At 36.8% G+C, this 16,335-nt stretch overlaps 1 protein-coding gene and 2 non-coding genes across 3 annotated transcripts in view; all 3 read right to left on the bottom strand.

Annotated features, from left to right (window-relative positions):
* EIF3A (eukaryotic translation initiation factor 3 subunit A) overlaps window positions 1-16,335 on the bottom strand; it is a 51,772-nt gene that overhangs the window by 23,157 nt on the left and 12,280 nt on the right. The window contains exons 2-11 of the mRNA XM_032780773.2: window positions 15,290-15,480; window positions 14,760-14,896; window positions 12,979-13,142; window positions 11,340-11,539; window positions 9,483-9,691; window positions 8,135-8,306; window positions 6,861-6,965; window positions 5,947-6,045; window positions 5,100-5,216; window positions 3,131-3,316 (exon numbers count right to left, since the gene is read on the bottom strand). Of these exons, the coding sequence (XP_032636664.1) occupies window positions 3,131-3,316; window positions 5,100-5,216; window positions 5,947-6,045; window positions 6,861-6,965; window positions 8,135-8,306; window positions 9,483-9,691; window positions 11,340-11,539; window positions 12,979-13,142; window positions 14,760-14,896; window positions 15,290-15,480 (1,580 nt within the window). The remainder of the gene's footprint in view (window positions 1-3,130; window positions 3,317-5,099; window positions 5,217-5,946; window positions 6,046-6,860; window positions 6,966-8,134; window positions 8,307-9,482; window positions 9,692-11,339; window positions 11,540-12,978; window positions 13,143-14,759; window positions 14,897-15,289; window positions 15,481-16,335) is intronic.
* Window positions 2,882-3,013, bottom strand: LOC116825086 (small nucleolar RNA SNORA19). The gene has a single exon (XR_004373763.1). It is a non-coding gene; the product is annotated as a small nucleolar RNA SNORA19 (small nucleolar RNA).
* On the bottom strand, window positions 5,441-5,571 carry LOC116825087 (small nucleolar RNA SNORA19). Its single transcript, XR_004373764.1, has one exon. It is a non-coding gene; the product is annotated as a small nucleolar RNA SNORA19 (small nucleolar RNA).

Below are 16,335 nucleotides of genomic sequence, written 5' to 3'. Positions count from 1 at the left end.
GTAAGGGGAAGAAAGTGGAGAGGAGGAAAGGCTTAATGAGAACTTTAAAAATGTCACCCATAAGCATTGTAGTGAATTTGACACAGTTACAGAGTGTGTTGATATAGTAGCAAAGTTCTGGAAGAAACAAAAAAAGCCTACTTGATTTACAGCTTGCAACTGTAACCACAAAGGGGGTTTGATTTTAAAATCAGAACTCTTGAGTTTCTGAATTTCTTTGCAGGTACAACTGCAAGCATTTATATGTCTAATTAGCTGACTGCACCTGCAAGTCAAGCAGATGTTTAAACTGTGGGCCAGCTTAGGGCAATTAATAGAAACTGGCCAAAGTCTGCTGTCCAACATCATAACAAAACGATATTATTTGGAAAACATTTAAAGGACTATAAAGAAATGGTTTAAGCACAACATTTCAGGATATGTTCAGCCAACACAAGTACTGGGTAACTTGCATTACACAATATACATTCATAAGACTGATGAGCACATACCGTGGAATACTGTGTTATTGCTTACTTTATACTTATATAGATGGAAATTCTTGATAAATCGTGGTTGAAATATTAAGATTACTCTAAAAAAAGGGAGTAATACTGTAACTTGTACACATTGTTAAAGGACTTCTGTCGCTATGGAGAAAACATTTATTATTTGATAAAGACTGCCAACCTTTCGAGACTGCTAAAAATAAAAGTACACATTAAACACTATTATAATTGAAAAGTTATTTTAAGCTCCACTATACAAATATGGGTCTAGCTAGTGGGTCATAATACTTGGGTCTCTTTAAAAATACTGACTGTGTAATGTGCCTATATTTGGGTCAAACACAGTGAATAATTATATATAAAAATATATATGAGCATGACCTCAGGTATTGTGTACAACCATAATATCTACTAGACACCATTACATGCTGATCAAGCTGTATCTAACAACGAACAGCAATTTAAAGAATAAAATGTAAAAGCCAATCTCAAATCTAGTGCGATTGCCAAACTTATCACTAAAAAATAATTGGCATTTTCACTAAACGCTTGTAAAGTCAAACATGTTGAATGTAAACATTCAGTAAGTTTAAACACATCAACAGTACAAACATGGAAACAGAAAATATGTTAAATATCTTTCAGAAATTAACCATGTACGGTTCTATTTTTCCCCTGCTGTATAATAAATCAGTTAGAATTTAAAGTTAGAAGGCCCAATTCACTGCCCGCTGAAATCATTGGGAAGAGCCCTATTTACTTAACTAGACTTTGGACCCAGCCCTAAGAACACTTTGCTAACAGCCATTATTATGACAATCAATAGTAGTACTTAATCATGTAGGTAGTCACCTCTAAAAAATTTATCTAGCAGTCAACTCAAGACTGAAACAATGCGTGTACAAAATGATTACTCTGAACACAACACAAAAATCTAAAGACAACAGTGCCCACTCAATAAATATTGTTACTTTACGTACTGAGAAGCCAACTGGGAAACAGGGTCTAGATGAAATTACAATAAGGTGGGTACAACACCTGATGAAAGGCAGTACTCAAAGAGTAGTTATCAGTGGTTTGCAGTAAAATGGGGGGCAGGGGGGAATTATCTAGTGAGATTCTGCGGGGGTCTGTCCTGGGCCAGTACTATTTAATATTTTCATTAATTACTTAAATAGTAGAGTAGAGTTTGGTGTCATCTGCAGATTTTATGAGCACACGGTAAGAGGAGCTGCAAGTACATTGAAGAACAGGATTAGAATTCAAAACAACCTCCACAAATTAGAGAATTGGTCCAAAATCAACAAGACGAAATTCCACAAAGACAAGTGAAAATACTACACTTGGGAAGGGAAAAATCAAATGGACAACTAAAAATGGATGTGTACCTGGTGATACAGTCTTTCATTACATGGCCACATACTAACTGGTTAGATGCATCATGGAATTTTTGGCTTCCCTCAGAAGTGTCAATAATTTACTACTGCCAGATGAAGACATTACCAGATGGACCAATAATCTAATTCAATCTGACAAACCACCTATTCCTTAAATTCTGAAATTTACAAAACATAAAATTGACAAAATATCACTTTATTAGCTTACGTTTTTACTTATTTCAAAAGTACATGAATACAGCTCATCGTTACAACCTGAGTGTTGTAAAACAACAGGTGGCACAATGCTCTAGAACAGTAATAATATCAATAAAATAGAGAAAGATGGAGCAACATATTACTGGAAAAAAATGCAACAATCATGCTTTGGGCCACTCAAACCCCAGCTGTGCCCATTAATTTATTTAACTATCTATAGACTGTCAAATCTTTCAACTACCTGAAAGGGAGTTCCAAAGACGATGAATCTAGACTGTTCTCAGTGGTAGCAGATGAGAGAACAAGGAGTAACTGTCTCAAGTTGCAGTGGAGGAGGTTTAGGTTGGATATTAGGAAAAACTTTTTCACTAGGAGGGTGGTGAAGCACTGGAATGGGTTACCTATGGAGGTGGTGGAATTCCCTTCCATAGAGCTTTTTAAGGTCAGGCTTGACAAAGCCCTGGCTGCGATGATCTAGTTGGGGATTGGTACTGCTTTGAGCAGGGGGTTGGACTAGATGACCTCCTGAGGTCCCTTCCAACACTGATATTCTATGATTCTAAATGGTTTTCCTGTGCCATAGGAAAGTAAATTAAACAAACTATTAATATTTACACAGACACCAACAGCTCCAAAACAAGTATATCTGACTAATCCAAAAAAGCTAGTGGAATTAGAAGGGTGAGGTTCATGTAACTGAGAGGGCAAAAGGATGCCAAGACACATTTAGCCATCTGCCACTAATAGTCATTTTACTACTATATTAAATTTGTACACACTGACCTTCCTGATCAGTTGTTTTGTCTGAAGGGGACTGGCAACAGTAACTACATATAGTCATGCTGTTAATTAACCTTCACCTGTTTGTTTAGCACATCAGAAATAACACTGCTCAGCAATGCAATGAGAGCAGGTCAATGAAATGTGCATTTGACTAGGCAAGAAAAGGTTGAACAGAAACTACAACAGAGACACAAATCACTTCGTGGAATGTTGAGATTTTTTTTTTTCCTCCAACAAAAATTTCAAAAACTTAAAAATACTTACCACTATGTTTGGCGGTTTAATGACTTCAAGAGCCTTAGCGAGAGCAGAAGACATAGCAGTCAGCTGATTTCTAATTTGCTCAGAAGGCATACTTTGCAGCTGAGGGCCAAGCGGGGCATCTTCCCGAGTTGAATAATTTAAATCTGATCCAAAGCTCAGCGTTCGAGAAGTATGATCAAGGCGAACCTTTACAAAATACATTGAAAAATGATTCAGAAGACCAGGATCAGGGCACCACTGAATATTTAAAATGAGACATCAAACTGAAATATAGACAGTGTCAAAAAGTGAGTTAAAAGTAGTGATTTGTGCTTCCTAATTGTGGTTTTAAAAAAATTTTTTTTTTAATTATTACATTTAAATAATGTCTCTCTCTTCATTGTTATAACAGTGACCCATAGCTGGGCAAATGACAACACACAGGAAACAGTAAAATTGACTACACACAAAGTACTATCAAATATACAAAACAAACTGAAAAAATAATTATTTCTTTCAGCTATAGTAACTTAAGTAGTACTCGTAACAACAGGTAAATACAATTCTACTGCCATAAATAACCACTGCATTGTCAGAAGTGTCATTTTAAGTTGACCGTATCTCGGAGGCCAGGTCAATACACAAAGATGGACCAATTTCACTGGTTGCGTGATTTTAAACTTATTCAGTTAATGTGGTGCAAACGCATGTGACCCTTCTTAAACAGGTTTAAATTTGGCTTAAATTTACAGGTGCAAGGTGAAACAATGTAACCAATTTTAAACAGAAGTTTATCCACAAAGGGGTTTGCACAAGTTTAACTAAATTTGTTTTAAACCAAGCTAAGTTAAAAAATGGTGCAATTTCAGCATGTAGATGAGCTCTAAGCATAAATTAATTTTTAAAAAAACAACTGTCCTAGATATTGGAAATGATGTTTGAACAATTAAAGAACAAAACTGTTGCTACATCTGGCTTACTTTCAACAGAACAAAATTGCTTGTAAAAAAGCTCACCCCCGCCATAAAGAAGTGACTGTCCAAAGTCTGAATAAAGATAAGAACAGAAGCATGGCTGTAAGACAGAATCATTCAATGATTCTGTGTAAGGAACACTGCATGAGGTGAAAACCAACTACATGAATAGTTCTTGCTACTACCCTTTCATTACTGACAGATAACTTGCCCTACTTCATTCCACTTAAACTTGGCAGTAGACACCAAGAGTAAAAGCCTGATCTCAATGTAGCCACTCGAAGCTTTGCCAGTGACTTTAATGAGGCCTTCAATTGCAAGTGTTTTATTTTAGGTACTAACTAGACTCAACGTCTTTCCTAAATCAAATGAACAGATGTGATGTGCTCTGAAATAAGAACAGTTTGTTTCTTCATGATCATATGCAAAAATATGGTAGTGTAGGCTACAGCTCAGGTTAATGTTTAATACATAAGTATATACTTGACTTCCACTGGCAATACATCTTACCTACAGCAGAAGTTAAAATGTCTCAAGATATTTGCTGTTTTATATCATGCCCACAGCTGGACAAAGCGTGCATCAAGCATAGCTTTTTGGAACTGGTCCTAAGTGATTACTTTGGAGCGTGCCCAAAGTTTTCAGAATTGTTTTGTTAGACTTTTGATTAAGGACATCCTGTATTAGACAATCTGTTTTTGCTGATCCCTTGGGCAGTCACAAACAAGTTTTGCTGAAATTTATTTATTGTATTTACGTACTGAACTCCTCTTCATTATTGCAGGAGGGCTACACAATTTAAGAACATAAAAATATTAACAAATTAATGTATCAAAAAGAGATCACATCCTCAATTTGCTTCTTCCCTGTTCATCAGTATCAACTCTGTATTATCTGGGTTGAGTTTCAACCTGCTACTTTTTATCTGACCCTTGAGTTTGGCCAGATATTGGAAAGCTATAAATATAAAAACACACACACACATACTTTTACAGTAGTCTTTTTATGGCACTTACTTGTAAGTCACAATGTCTGGCTGCATCGACAATAGCACGTTCTAATTGGAAAGCATCAACAAAAGGAACCAAGGTAGTTAAACGAGAAAAGTCGATAGTCTGATAAATCTGCGCCACCTGCACAATATATGAATATTCAGTTTTCTTCCCATTAAAAATCAGGTTAACAGAAGCTAAAACTGTTGCACTCGCTGTAAAGTTAGCGTGATTAATTGACAGTTTGGCAACAGGTTAATCAAGATGTGTTTAATTATTATGCATATTTTACCACCATTTCAACATTTTCTTCCAACACTTTATTTAATCTTAATCTAGGATCAGGTGACTTTCCTGACTAGGTTCTTTGTCTGAAGGAGACTGGCAGCAGTAACTATATACAGCAATGCTGCTAATTAACCTTCAGCTGTTGTCTGGCACATCAGAAATAACACTGCTCACCACTGCAATGGGTTCAGGTCAATGAAATGTGCGTTTGACAAAACAAGCCTTTTTCAAATTAACTACAAGGAAACAAAGGATTGAACAGACATAAGACAAGACTGAAAAGTTAAATAAAGGAACAAATAAGTCTAGATAAAATTCTACACCAGTGTATACAGTTATTTAAAACAGATAGCAGCTGAATTGTATTTAACAAAGCAGTATAAGACAGGAAGGATGTGTTATATGGATGGGGAAAAAAGACTGTCTCAAAGTTATACTAAGAGCATTACATTCAATGGCAAATTTTTACTTAGGACAGAAAATAAAATGGAACGTTTTTGGCTTCAGAATCTTCCAAATCATTCTCAGACACCCCTGTGCACATCCAATTTTTTATTATTATTTTTTTTTTTTATAATCATACCTGCTGCAGAAGACGAAGGATAGTGTTGTTTTGCAGATGTGGGACATACAGCTGCAATTCAGGTTCCTTTTCAACTTGATCTCTCACCCAGTTTAGAACCTGTCACAACGCCCAGAAAGTTACAATATCTATTGCATCTGAGAGCCCCAAAACACTCTTCAAATTTCAAGTTAAACAAACTCTCCAAAATGCATGAAGCAAAGCACGGCCTAATTATAAAATTATTACTGATGCAAATCTTTTGATAAACACACTACTGTTTTTTACACAATGGATATCTAGATTTTGTAGGAAGGACTGATAGGACTGGCCATATTAACCACATTGTGAATTTACCTTCACTGTTTCTTTAGCACATGAAATATTCCTGTTCTTACACAGATACAAAGACAATATAATGTGCTTCACCAGTTGTGGAATTAAGAAAAATTCAGTGGATCAAATTTACAGTGCTTATTTTACTCTCACTGTGGCTTGAACTCCACCTAAAGGTAAATGCAGATGACATTCAGTTTTTCCCTTCCCCATACAATCATTTCAGTAGCTTTCCAGAAGAGTGTGAGACTGAGGCTGTGTCAACTACCAAAAGCTTAGCTCAACTGCCTCCCCAATATCACCTTCACCAGCCCAGAGAGCTAGAATTTCAAGGTTGCTCCCAAAACTATGTCTCCTTGTAGGAGCACTTTAAGTGGTGCCAACAGATATGGCAGGTTAAAAATGCTTTTGAAAACAACTTCATATGCTATTTATATAGCAACATAGGCATACACAGCAGTGTATAATGTAAACGTACAGCAATAACGAAAATGGGCCAAATGAAGTCCTTGACCCAAAGGCCTGACAATCCAGCCTTGCTAACTGCTAATATCATCTGCCCAGACTCATGTTTCTCTAAATGCTCCTACAGGACTCACCTTGGTTACACGATCACATAGCTTTAGTGGGTGGAAATCTACTTCAAGCCAATTGTAAAGGTCCTTCACCTCTGGAACAACATGCTGCACTACATTGAACCTCACCTAAAGTCAACATAATGGAAGAAAAAAATATTTGCTTAGGATAACAACTCAATACTGTAATATTTACACTCAGCAACTTTGTACCTAAGAAATTAAACATACAGCTAATGAAATGCTTAATTCATTATGCTTTAATTAAAACCATTTTGATCAATCAAACATGTGATACATTATTTAAATTAGAGCACAGAATTTGTGGAATGTAGTTTTCAGGTGCAAAATGTCAGAACAGAGAAAAACAAAAAAATTTAGTCTATGAAAAGTATTTTGATTGGGCTGGCATGCACAGCATGTTAGGCACTTCCCAGACACAAATGAAAACAGGCCCTGCTTGAGTATATTTAAGAGTGGATCTGAACTACAGATGTACATATTACAGCTTATTAGTAAATTCCCAAAGTTCTAAAATTATAAGTGACAAAAAAAATTGCTTGACGCAAAAACAATAATGCTTACATTGTGAGAGGTAACAAGAGTTCAGCTTTCAATGCATGTAACTGATTTCAAGGAAAGGTATTTTGTTCATGAAGACTTGGAAGGTATCACCAGAAGACAATATGTATCTCACTGACCTTCTCTCAAACCAAACAAGGGTAAGTTTTCCTAACTGCCTAGGTCCTTGTAAACCTTCACTCATCTTAATGTACTAATCTTACCTTGATACACATTGAAAAATATAATATTAAAACATCTAATCTAAATAACTACCCTCCAATTTCAATATGGTAAGTCAAAAGAAAAAAAATGAAAGTTCCTGGTCTCCAATCCCTCCAAAGCCATTGCAGGATAATTCACAGCAGCCTTCTGGTTTGCTTTTGTCACAAAATGGACAATATTTATCACTATATTGGAACATTAAATTTCACTGGGTACAAAGACACAAAGTTAGGATTAGTCTATCCATGTTGTTTTTCAAATGGAGAAAGAAATACAGACCAAAGAGAGGGACTAACTTTAGCCTGACTTTCTAGCACATCAGAAGAAAGTATATTACTACACAGTTAAATTATAAACATCTTTACAGTTGATCATGTTGAATTCTTTTACTTTAATGGACTTTTTAAATTTACTGGAATATTTTGAATTGCAGCTCGACATCTAACTATAGCAGCTTTTGCAGGAAACTACAGATTAAATATAAAACCTTTCACTCAAACACCATTATTTACCATGTCATTAATAAGACTGATGCGTGTAGGTGGGGCCTGGAGGCCCAGCAGAGTGGCCAGACGTCGCTGCTTTTCAACAATGATACCATCCATATCCAGAAGACGAGCAATATCAGTTCGCTCAGGAGTTATAGGAATTGACAGTGTAGCCAAAAGGACTCGGGTTGACATCCTGTTAAAGTATAATCACAAAAGATGAATTATAAAATAGAAATCTTAGAGTGTGTGTTTTGTTGGTTTCTTTACACATATTTCAGTTGCAAAACAGAAGCATCTAATCAGAATAAGAGCTAAGGGGTGAATGATTTATTCTTTCGAAAACTACGCCATGTCAAAATCCAAGCAACACCAGAAAACAAGACATCTTAGTATTTCAGTGTTCAGACTAATTCTGAGTGCTTTTTAATTTCTAGCAGGGATAAAGTCGATATCAGCCCTTTATTACTCAGATCTTTGGGGGGGCGGGGAAAAAAAACAAAAAAAAAAAAACCTTCTCTCCAAACACAAAAAAAAATTAAAGAATATCCAGTAAAGAGATGGTAGCCAGAGCCATCTTAGTCCTGCTTTCAGTACAATCACAAGGCTCCTTAGCTGTGGAATAACAGCAACTGACATCTCCATAAAATTGATTAATCTGATGCGATAATTTAAAAAAATCAATTAAAAATCAGTCTAACTTGAATATGTTTCTGCAGAAGGTGACATTAAATAAAATCTGAAATATGTGCTGAATGCCCAGATAAGTGAGTTTAAGTGGAATGTAAACATCTTCCTTAAATTGTACCTTCTCACCATTTTTGAATTTACAAGGGTTTGCAGGTGAACGTTACCGGTTTACAAACTCCAGAGATCAGCCATGGATAGCCAACTGCTGCTCACTGAGTGCACCAGCATGCCTCAAAAGCCTTTTCAAGGTCACACTCAGCACTGAGGCGAATGGAGTCTACTGTCAGCCTTAATAATGTACATTTACATAGTATCTTTCATTCAAAGATCTCAGAGCACTTTACTAATAATAATTAAGTCAGGTGAAGTAAGTATTTCACCATTTCACAAAATGGAGGCAAGACAGAGGTTTGGTGACTTGCTCGGGGTCTCTGTCTGTGGCCAATATGGTAACAACACCCAGGAAGTCCCAATGCTCACCTTCATTACAAGATTCGTTGAATGTCCTTCTTGCCCTTATTATTGGGACATTCTTTATTTATCCCTATAAGCAAAGCTGTTTAGTATCTGATGCCACCCTCTCAAATAAACATTCCATCTGCTTCTTATTACACACTAAATTGAATTCATTTGTACATAAGTGATTAAAACCAGAAGCTAGGTGAAAAGCATCTCTCCCCACCTCTGCATCTCCTCCTGTGTGAGATTCTTTCGCATTTCTCTTGAGAGGTGGTACAGCCGGTGAAGTGTGGATGCATGGAAAAGAGCATTTCCTGATTTCCAGAACACAGTGGAAACTTTGTGATAGTAATTTGCCATCAGCTGGGGTTTGGGTGGTTTCTTAGACAAGGAGAATAGCCCATGAATATCCTCCACTGCCTTGAAAGCTTCCTAAAATAATGAACAAAAGAATTATTTTCAGTACATTACTTGCAAGAAAATTAGAAAACTAAAAGCTAAAGCTTTTAGGAGCATATTTAATATTCACAGCTTTATCATTTGAATATGTATCTTTATCTGTAATTTTCAACTTGATCAGTTACCCACAAATAAATATATTCCTTTCTAACAAAGAAATGATTTACATATATTGCAAATACTTTAAAACTATTTGCTAGAGCTGCGCAGTGAAGGGAATTCTGTTTCATGGAAAAATTTGGTTTCATTCCAATTTGGCACAAAACTAGAAGATTTCAAAATTCTCTATAAAAGGGAATAAACCCCCAACATGAGGCAGTCTGCTTGGTGGGATGCTTTGGAACACAGACCCTGGAAGCCTAAGGCTACAAAAGATCAGTGAGCCTGGACTCTCAGCGAGGCTCTCAGCTCTCTTTGTCAGCCCACCAGGCAGAATACAAAGGAGTCAGATGGGTGAGCCGACAAGAAACCAAGCACACAAGGTAGTCAGAAGCCTGCCTGGTTTCCATCAGAATTTCATCAAAATTGAATGATCTTTGAAAAGCATATTTTTGACAAATTGGCGAATTCCAATGACAAAATGTCTCCTCAGAATTTTTTCAACAAGCTCTATTTGCCCGTCTCTCTATCTCCCGTTCAATCAATAGTGATCAGAACTGCCTTAGATTTATTATATTACAAGCATGACAAATCTACACCTGATAAAGGAACATAATGGAAATATTTTTAAGAATAATGTAAAACAAATTAACAAAACTTGCATTAATAACTGTAATTTTGACTTTGGGATTTCTCTAAAGGAAAAACATTGAGTAGAAATAACAAAAGTAAATTAGTATCTAAATCATGGATAGTCATATTCCACAATTTTGGGACCTTGAAAATAGTTAGAGCAGGGGTAAGCAACCTGCGGCACATGAGCTGATTTTCAGCGGCACTCACACTGCCCAGGTCCTGGCCACCAGTCAGGGGAGCTGTGCATTTTAATTTAATTTTTAAAAGAAGCTTCTTGAACATTTTAAAAACCTTATTTACTTTACATACAACAATAGTTTAGTTATATATTATAGACTTAGAGAAAAAGAGACCTTCTAAAAACATTAAAATGTATTACTGGCACGCAAAACCTTAAATTAGAGTGAACAAATGAAGACTCGGCACTTCTGAAAGGTTGCCAAACCCTGAATTAGAGAATGGGGACCCCCATCACAGATTTAGGTCCCTGCTGAATGCCTCCAGAAAACCTGATCTCTCCCTTGAGAAAGCAAATTTTCAGAGATGAAGAGGGTCAACTAACTGATTTCCTTTACTTATACTCCAAGCAGTCTTCAGCAACTATATCAACGCCCACAAAAATACATTTTCCATTGCAAATAGTGGCTTATCTTGAAGTTCTAGACAGCACCAGGATCACCAGTTGTTTGATACTTAATACACGTATGACTACAGTATAAATTCAACACATTAAAATTTCACTCTACATCTTCGCATTCCTGTATGTATTTTAGATCTTGGAGAACACACCACGGAATTCAAAATTTGATGCCAGTTTGGGACTGAGGGTCTATGGATCTTGGTGCAGTAGAGTACTGTGGGTCCTGTTAATAAGTTTAATACATACCTGCCACAATTCCATGCTAATAGCACTGTCCAGCTGTACAAGCCTTGTTTCCAAGTGCATAGACTGGCTCTCAGGATTACTGAGGTTTATTGCTGTACTCTGGTTATGGTGGCGTTGGATCTGCCCTAAATGCATCCTCAGGTTATCGCAGAGTTTACGGAACTCAGCCTTACGAGTGTACTGCAAGCAGAACTTAAAAGCTGTGAAATTGAATGATGTTCATGTTAGCAATATTAACTATTAAATGTTAACTATTAAATAACTATAAAATTATCTATAGCTTCAAACTGCATGATATGAAAATCAAGTTGCCTAAAGATTCTTGATTTGGAGAAGTCCACTGAAAGCCTCTCAAAAGACAAACCAAAGACTATGCCGGATAATACTACCTTAAGTGTTTTTGCAGAATTACTCAATTAAAAACCTGACAAGACCACTTTATTAGACTGTTTTTAAAATGTTTGACAGGAAACATGGTTCCTTGCTTTTATGTTGTACCAGCCTTTCACAAAGTGTCCAAAATAATTCTGAATAAAACTTTCTGGGTGGTGGAATCTAAAAGTTTCTGGTTTTGTGAAAAGCAGAAAAAGATTCTCATCAAGCCCTTACTTCTGAAATTCAGATTAGTCCACTGTGGCAAGTTACTTCAACATTCACAAAAAGGGGGTAAATTCTAGTGTTCTACTTCACCCTCTTTTTAAGGCTCTTTTTAAAATAAAATAAGAGTGCCTGCATCGGCACACTTCTACTGATGAAATATCCCTTTCTCTCCCAGTGACAGACAGGAGACCAATTCTGGATGAGAAAAATTAGTGTGGCAGGGAACAGTGGATGAATGATAGGAAGACCCCTCCAAGGAACAAAGGAACCCACCCACAATATGCACAATTTTGGGACACAGGAAAAAAAAATCTAGTAACTTGGAGTTGTTTCTTTCAACAAAGGATACAAATATCCATGTTGTTATGAAAATGGAAGAAAATAAATCTAGATTATTTCTTCCACAATCCCACTCAAAAAAAAGCCCCAAAGGAGATTCTTTATATGTCCACTTCTCTTCTTTCAAAACTCAGATATTAAGGTCAGAAGGACAACCCTGACTTTCTCATCTCTCCTTTTCCTCAGCACAGCCCATAACAGTTCACCCAGGTATTCCTGTATGGAGTCCAATAATTTGTGATTGAAAGGACAACTATTTCAGACAGTTAGCTATTGCACCTAAAATTGATTACATGTCATACATCATTGGAGGGACAACATTTGCCATAATAGATAACAAGGGGAAAATGTGCCTTCTACTTGTTATTAAGAAAATAGGTTAGAGATTAATACAGGTACAACACTACTAAATATTCTTAGTATAGGAAACTCCTGGAAAAATAAAACTGCTCTTGAAAGATTTGTTATAAGAAACTACTTGCATCAAGTAAGATATCAATTACAGACCAGCCATCCTGGAGTCAAGGGGCCTCAGGAGTTTCTAAAATATTGTGTGCATGCACACAAGCCTGAGAGATTAATGTGTTTTCCACCAATAGCTATATTCAAGCAAAAGTGACCTATAATTTTTCAGCTGAGGGTGTGCACACACAGATGTGCTAAGTCACACTGTAATTTACTTTTCATGCTTTCATTTTACCTTGCTGTGCAATATCATGGTAGAGGCGTTCCACTCTAGAATTGTTTCGAAGAAGGTCCAAACACTGTCTGTACGATTCCCATAGAAATTTAACCCAGGGAGTCAAAAGCAGCCGATCTGTACGATCTTGAGTGTCTTCCCCACTTACAGCACTTAAGAGAACACTATAATTGAGAAAATGACAGTTAGTCCCCACGATTCTCACCCTCATCACTCACTTACCTTTTTCTTATTAAGACCTACAAAATAGCCCAGCCAAACTTCAACGGCAGTTTACCGTATATTTTTATATGTTCCCAAGACTTTGGCTGTTATGAAGAATTTAAAAAAAAGTCATACATTTGTCAGTGAATTTCAAAGCTAGTTCCACTCAAGCTGCATCCTATGTAGATAGCTGATGGTACTGAGTGGCAACCCTGAAAAGCCCAGGTTTCCTTGCTTCTGGTATTCCTCACACCACCAGACAAAAAGACTGTTTTGGGAACACTTCATCTACAAAGTCTTTCCCCCTTCCACCAAGAGAGCAGTAGACTCCTCTACTGTCCCAGACTTCCTCCCCATTTGTCCTGCAATGCTACCAGAGGGAACAGCAGCCGATTCAGGTGCTTTCTTGTATTTATTGACGTGACAAAGCAGAAGTTTATGCTTGGACACTGTTTGGAAAACAGGTACAGTCACACAGTCACTGATTTCTATAACCTTCACAACAGACTACCAGCCTTAAAGTGATATGCCTAAGCAATATAAAAGGATACATTTTCTAAAAGTCTAGAAGATATGCAGATAGTGACAGCTTCCATGTGTACTTGCTCAACATCCTACTTATTTAAAATGTCTTTTTTTCTGCTTCTAACTAAATCCACCCATCTCTTAGTCTGCAAGATACCAAGTCGTCTACAAATACAAGGTAAATTTACACTTTCAAGAATATCCTAACAAATTTTAAATTATTTATGAACATACATGCCTATGAACTAGACCAAATAATTACTGATTTGCCCATACCTGACCAACTACATATTCCATGGTACTGACCAGGATGATGCTTGATTAAATAATCATTTTTGTTAAGGTTACATTTGTCACAGGCTGTTAAGAACATTTCTTCACCACCACCCAGCCAACAGACAAATCCCTTCAAATCACCAGGTAGTTTGTTTTCCTAAAGGAGGCATTAACTGAAACTTCAAACACAAACACACCCCAGAAACATCCCTTCTTAAAATATGATTTTGGAGAACTGCCTAATTACAGATGTAAAATGTCAAGAAGATAAAATTTGACAGCATGGTCAAGCACTTTAATGTTTAGACAGCTTGAACTGGGTTCCACCAACTCTGAGACACACTCAGAACCATTTACATTATTAAATACATAATCTGCCTTAATAAAGTTACATCATAAAGAATATCTGGATATTGACTGAGCAAAATTTACATTTACTCTACAAGTCAGATGTCATTTATACAATAAAGCCACTTTTTCTAATACTGATGGTTTAATTTTACTCCAAACCTCTTATCTCAAACTAATCACAAATCCAAAACCACGACCTGTATATTAAATAGAAAAATCTTATTTTTAAAATGTACAACTGGTAAGAGCTACATTAAGTCTTATCTAAAAAGACAGCAGAAGCATAACCTTCAGCAGCAGTAGGAAGTATTTATATTATGATAGCACCCAGAGACTCCATAGAGGATTAAGATACCGGGGTGCTGTAAAAACACAGAAGAGACAAACCCTTACAAGGGTTTATAATTGAAAGAAAGACCTCCTACCTCTCTGGAGTTTGAATATTATCCAAATCTTCTATATCTAGCACCATCTGCTGGGACTCTTCCTTGGCAGCTTCCGTTTTTTCTTCAGCTAGTTTCAAATAGGCTCGAACAACATCCTCTAAGGATTTGATGTTCACCTAGATCAAAGGCAGAACATTTGAAGTGGCTTTCTCCGGCAATGGGAAGCAAATATTGTAAGCATATATTCTAATTATGGTGGTAAAATCTAAAGCAGGCTTATATCGAGTAAGTCCATAAATGTAAGATCAAGTTATTATTTATTACTTGGATTAAATTTATAATAGTGCCCAGATATACCGATCAAACTTGGAGACCTATTATATTGGGTGCTCTGCTATCTAGACTCCACCCCTGCAAGCGGTTCGGCAGACCTCAGCAACTTCCAGGACTGGGGTCCTGGATACAAACAATTCTATGTTTTAGAAGTAATAAATACGTTTTAAATATACAACTACTCTAACGTACATCATGCTGCGGTTCTTAAAGAATGAACATTTCACAATTCCTACCTGCTGGCAAATGTTCTTGTACTGATACAATCCTTCCTTTGCCAGGTGGCTCTTGCGGAGGTCCACGCAGAGCTCCAGGTACTTCAGCATAATAGGCTCGTGGATTTTTTGCCATGTTCGATGTTTTTTGCTTTTCATAACATCATAAAGAACATCAAGGGCAGGTTGTTTCTTGCCAACCTCAAGAAATTCTGAAAATAAAACCCTTCTTTAGACCAGTTACATATGCAAACCAAAAGTTCTTCCACTTAAGATACACATTTTTCTATACTTCACACTGTAATTTAGAATTAATTAATAATTGTAACAATCAAAGTAAACCAAGGGTCACATTTAATTGGCTGATCTTATTTTACTGAACAAAAAGTGAAAATATCAGTTGATGTAATGATGTCTACACTACAACATATGCCTGGGCTTAGACTCAGGTTCAAGCCCAAGCCTGCCTTTTGTCCACACACCAATCTGTCTGACTTGGGTCAGTATGCCTTTAGGACCCAGGTCCTATGGCCCAGCAGTGGGATGGGGTCTGTGTCGAAGGCCCACTAGGACTCGAGTCCATAAGAATGGCCATACTGGGTCAGACCAAAGGTCCATCTAGCCCAGTATCCTGTCTACCGACAGTGGCCAGTGCCAGGTGCCCAGAGGGAGTGAACCTAACAGGTAATGATCAAGTGATCTCTCTCCTGCCATCCATCTCCACCCTCTGACAAAGAGAGGCTAGGGACACCATTCCTTATCCATCCTAATAGCAATTAATGGACTTAACCTCCATGAATTTGTCCAGTTTTCTTTTAAACGCTGTTATAGTCCTAGCCTTCACAACCTCCTCAGGTAAGAAATTCCACAAGCTGACTGTGCGCTGTGTGAACTTCCTTTTATTTGTTTTAAACCTGTTGCCTATTAATTTCATTTGGTGATCCCTAGTTCTTATAGGAATAAGTAAATACTTTTTCCTTAATACATCTACTTTCTCCACATCACTCATGATTTTATATACCTCTACCATATCCCCCCTTAGTCTTCTCTTTTCCAAGCTGAAAAGT

The sequence above is a fragment of the Chelonoidis abingdonii genome, chromosome 15 (genome assembly GCF_003597395.2).
Source record: "Chelonoidis abingdonii isolate Lonesome George chromosome 15, CheloAbing_2.0, whole genome shotgun sequence".
In the NCBI taxonomy this organism is placed as follows: domain Eukaryota; kingdom Metazoa; phylum Chordata; order Testudines; family Testudinidae; genus Chelonoidis; species Chelonoidis abingdonii.
This window is presented reverse-complemented; position numbering and strand designations above follow the sequence as displayed.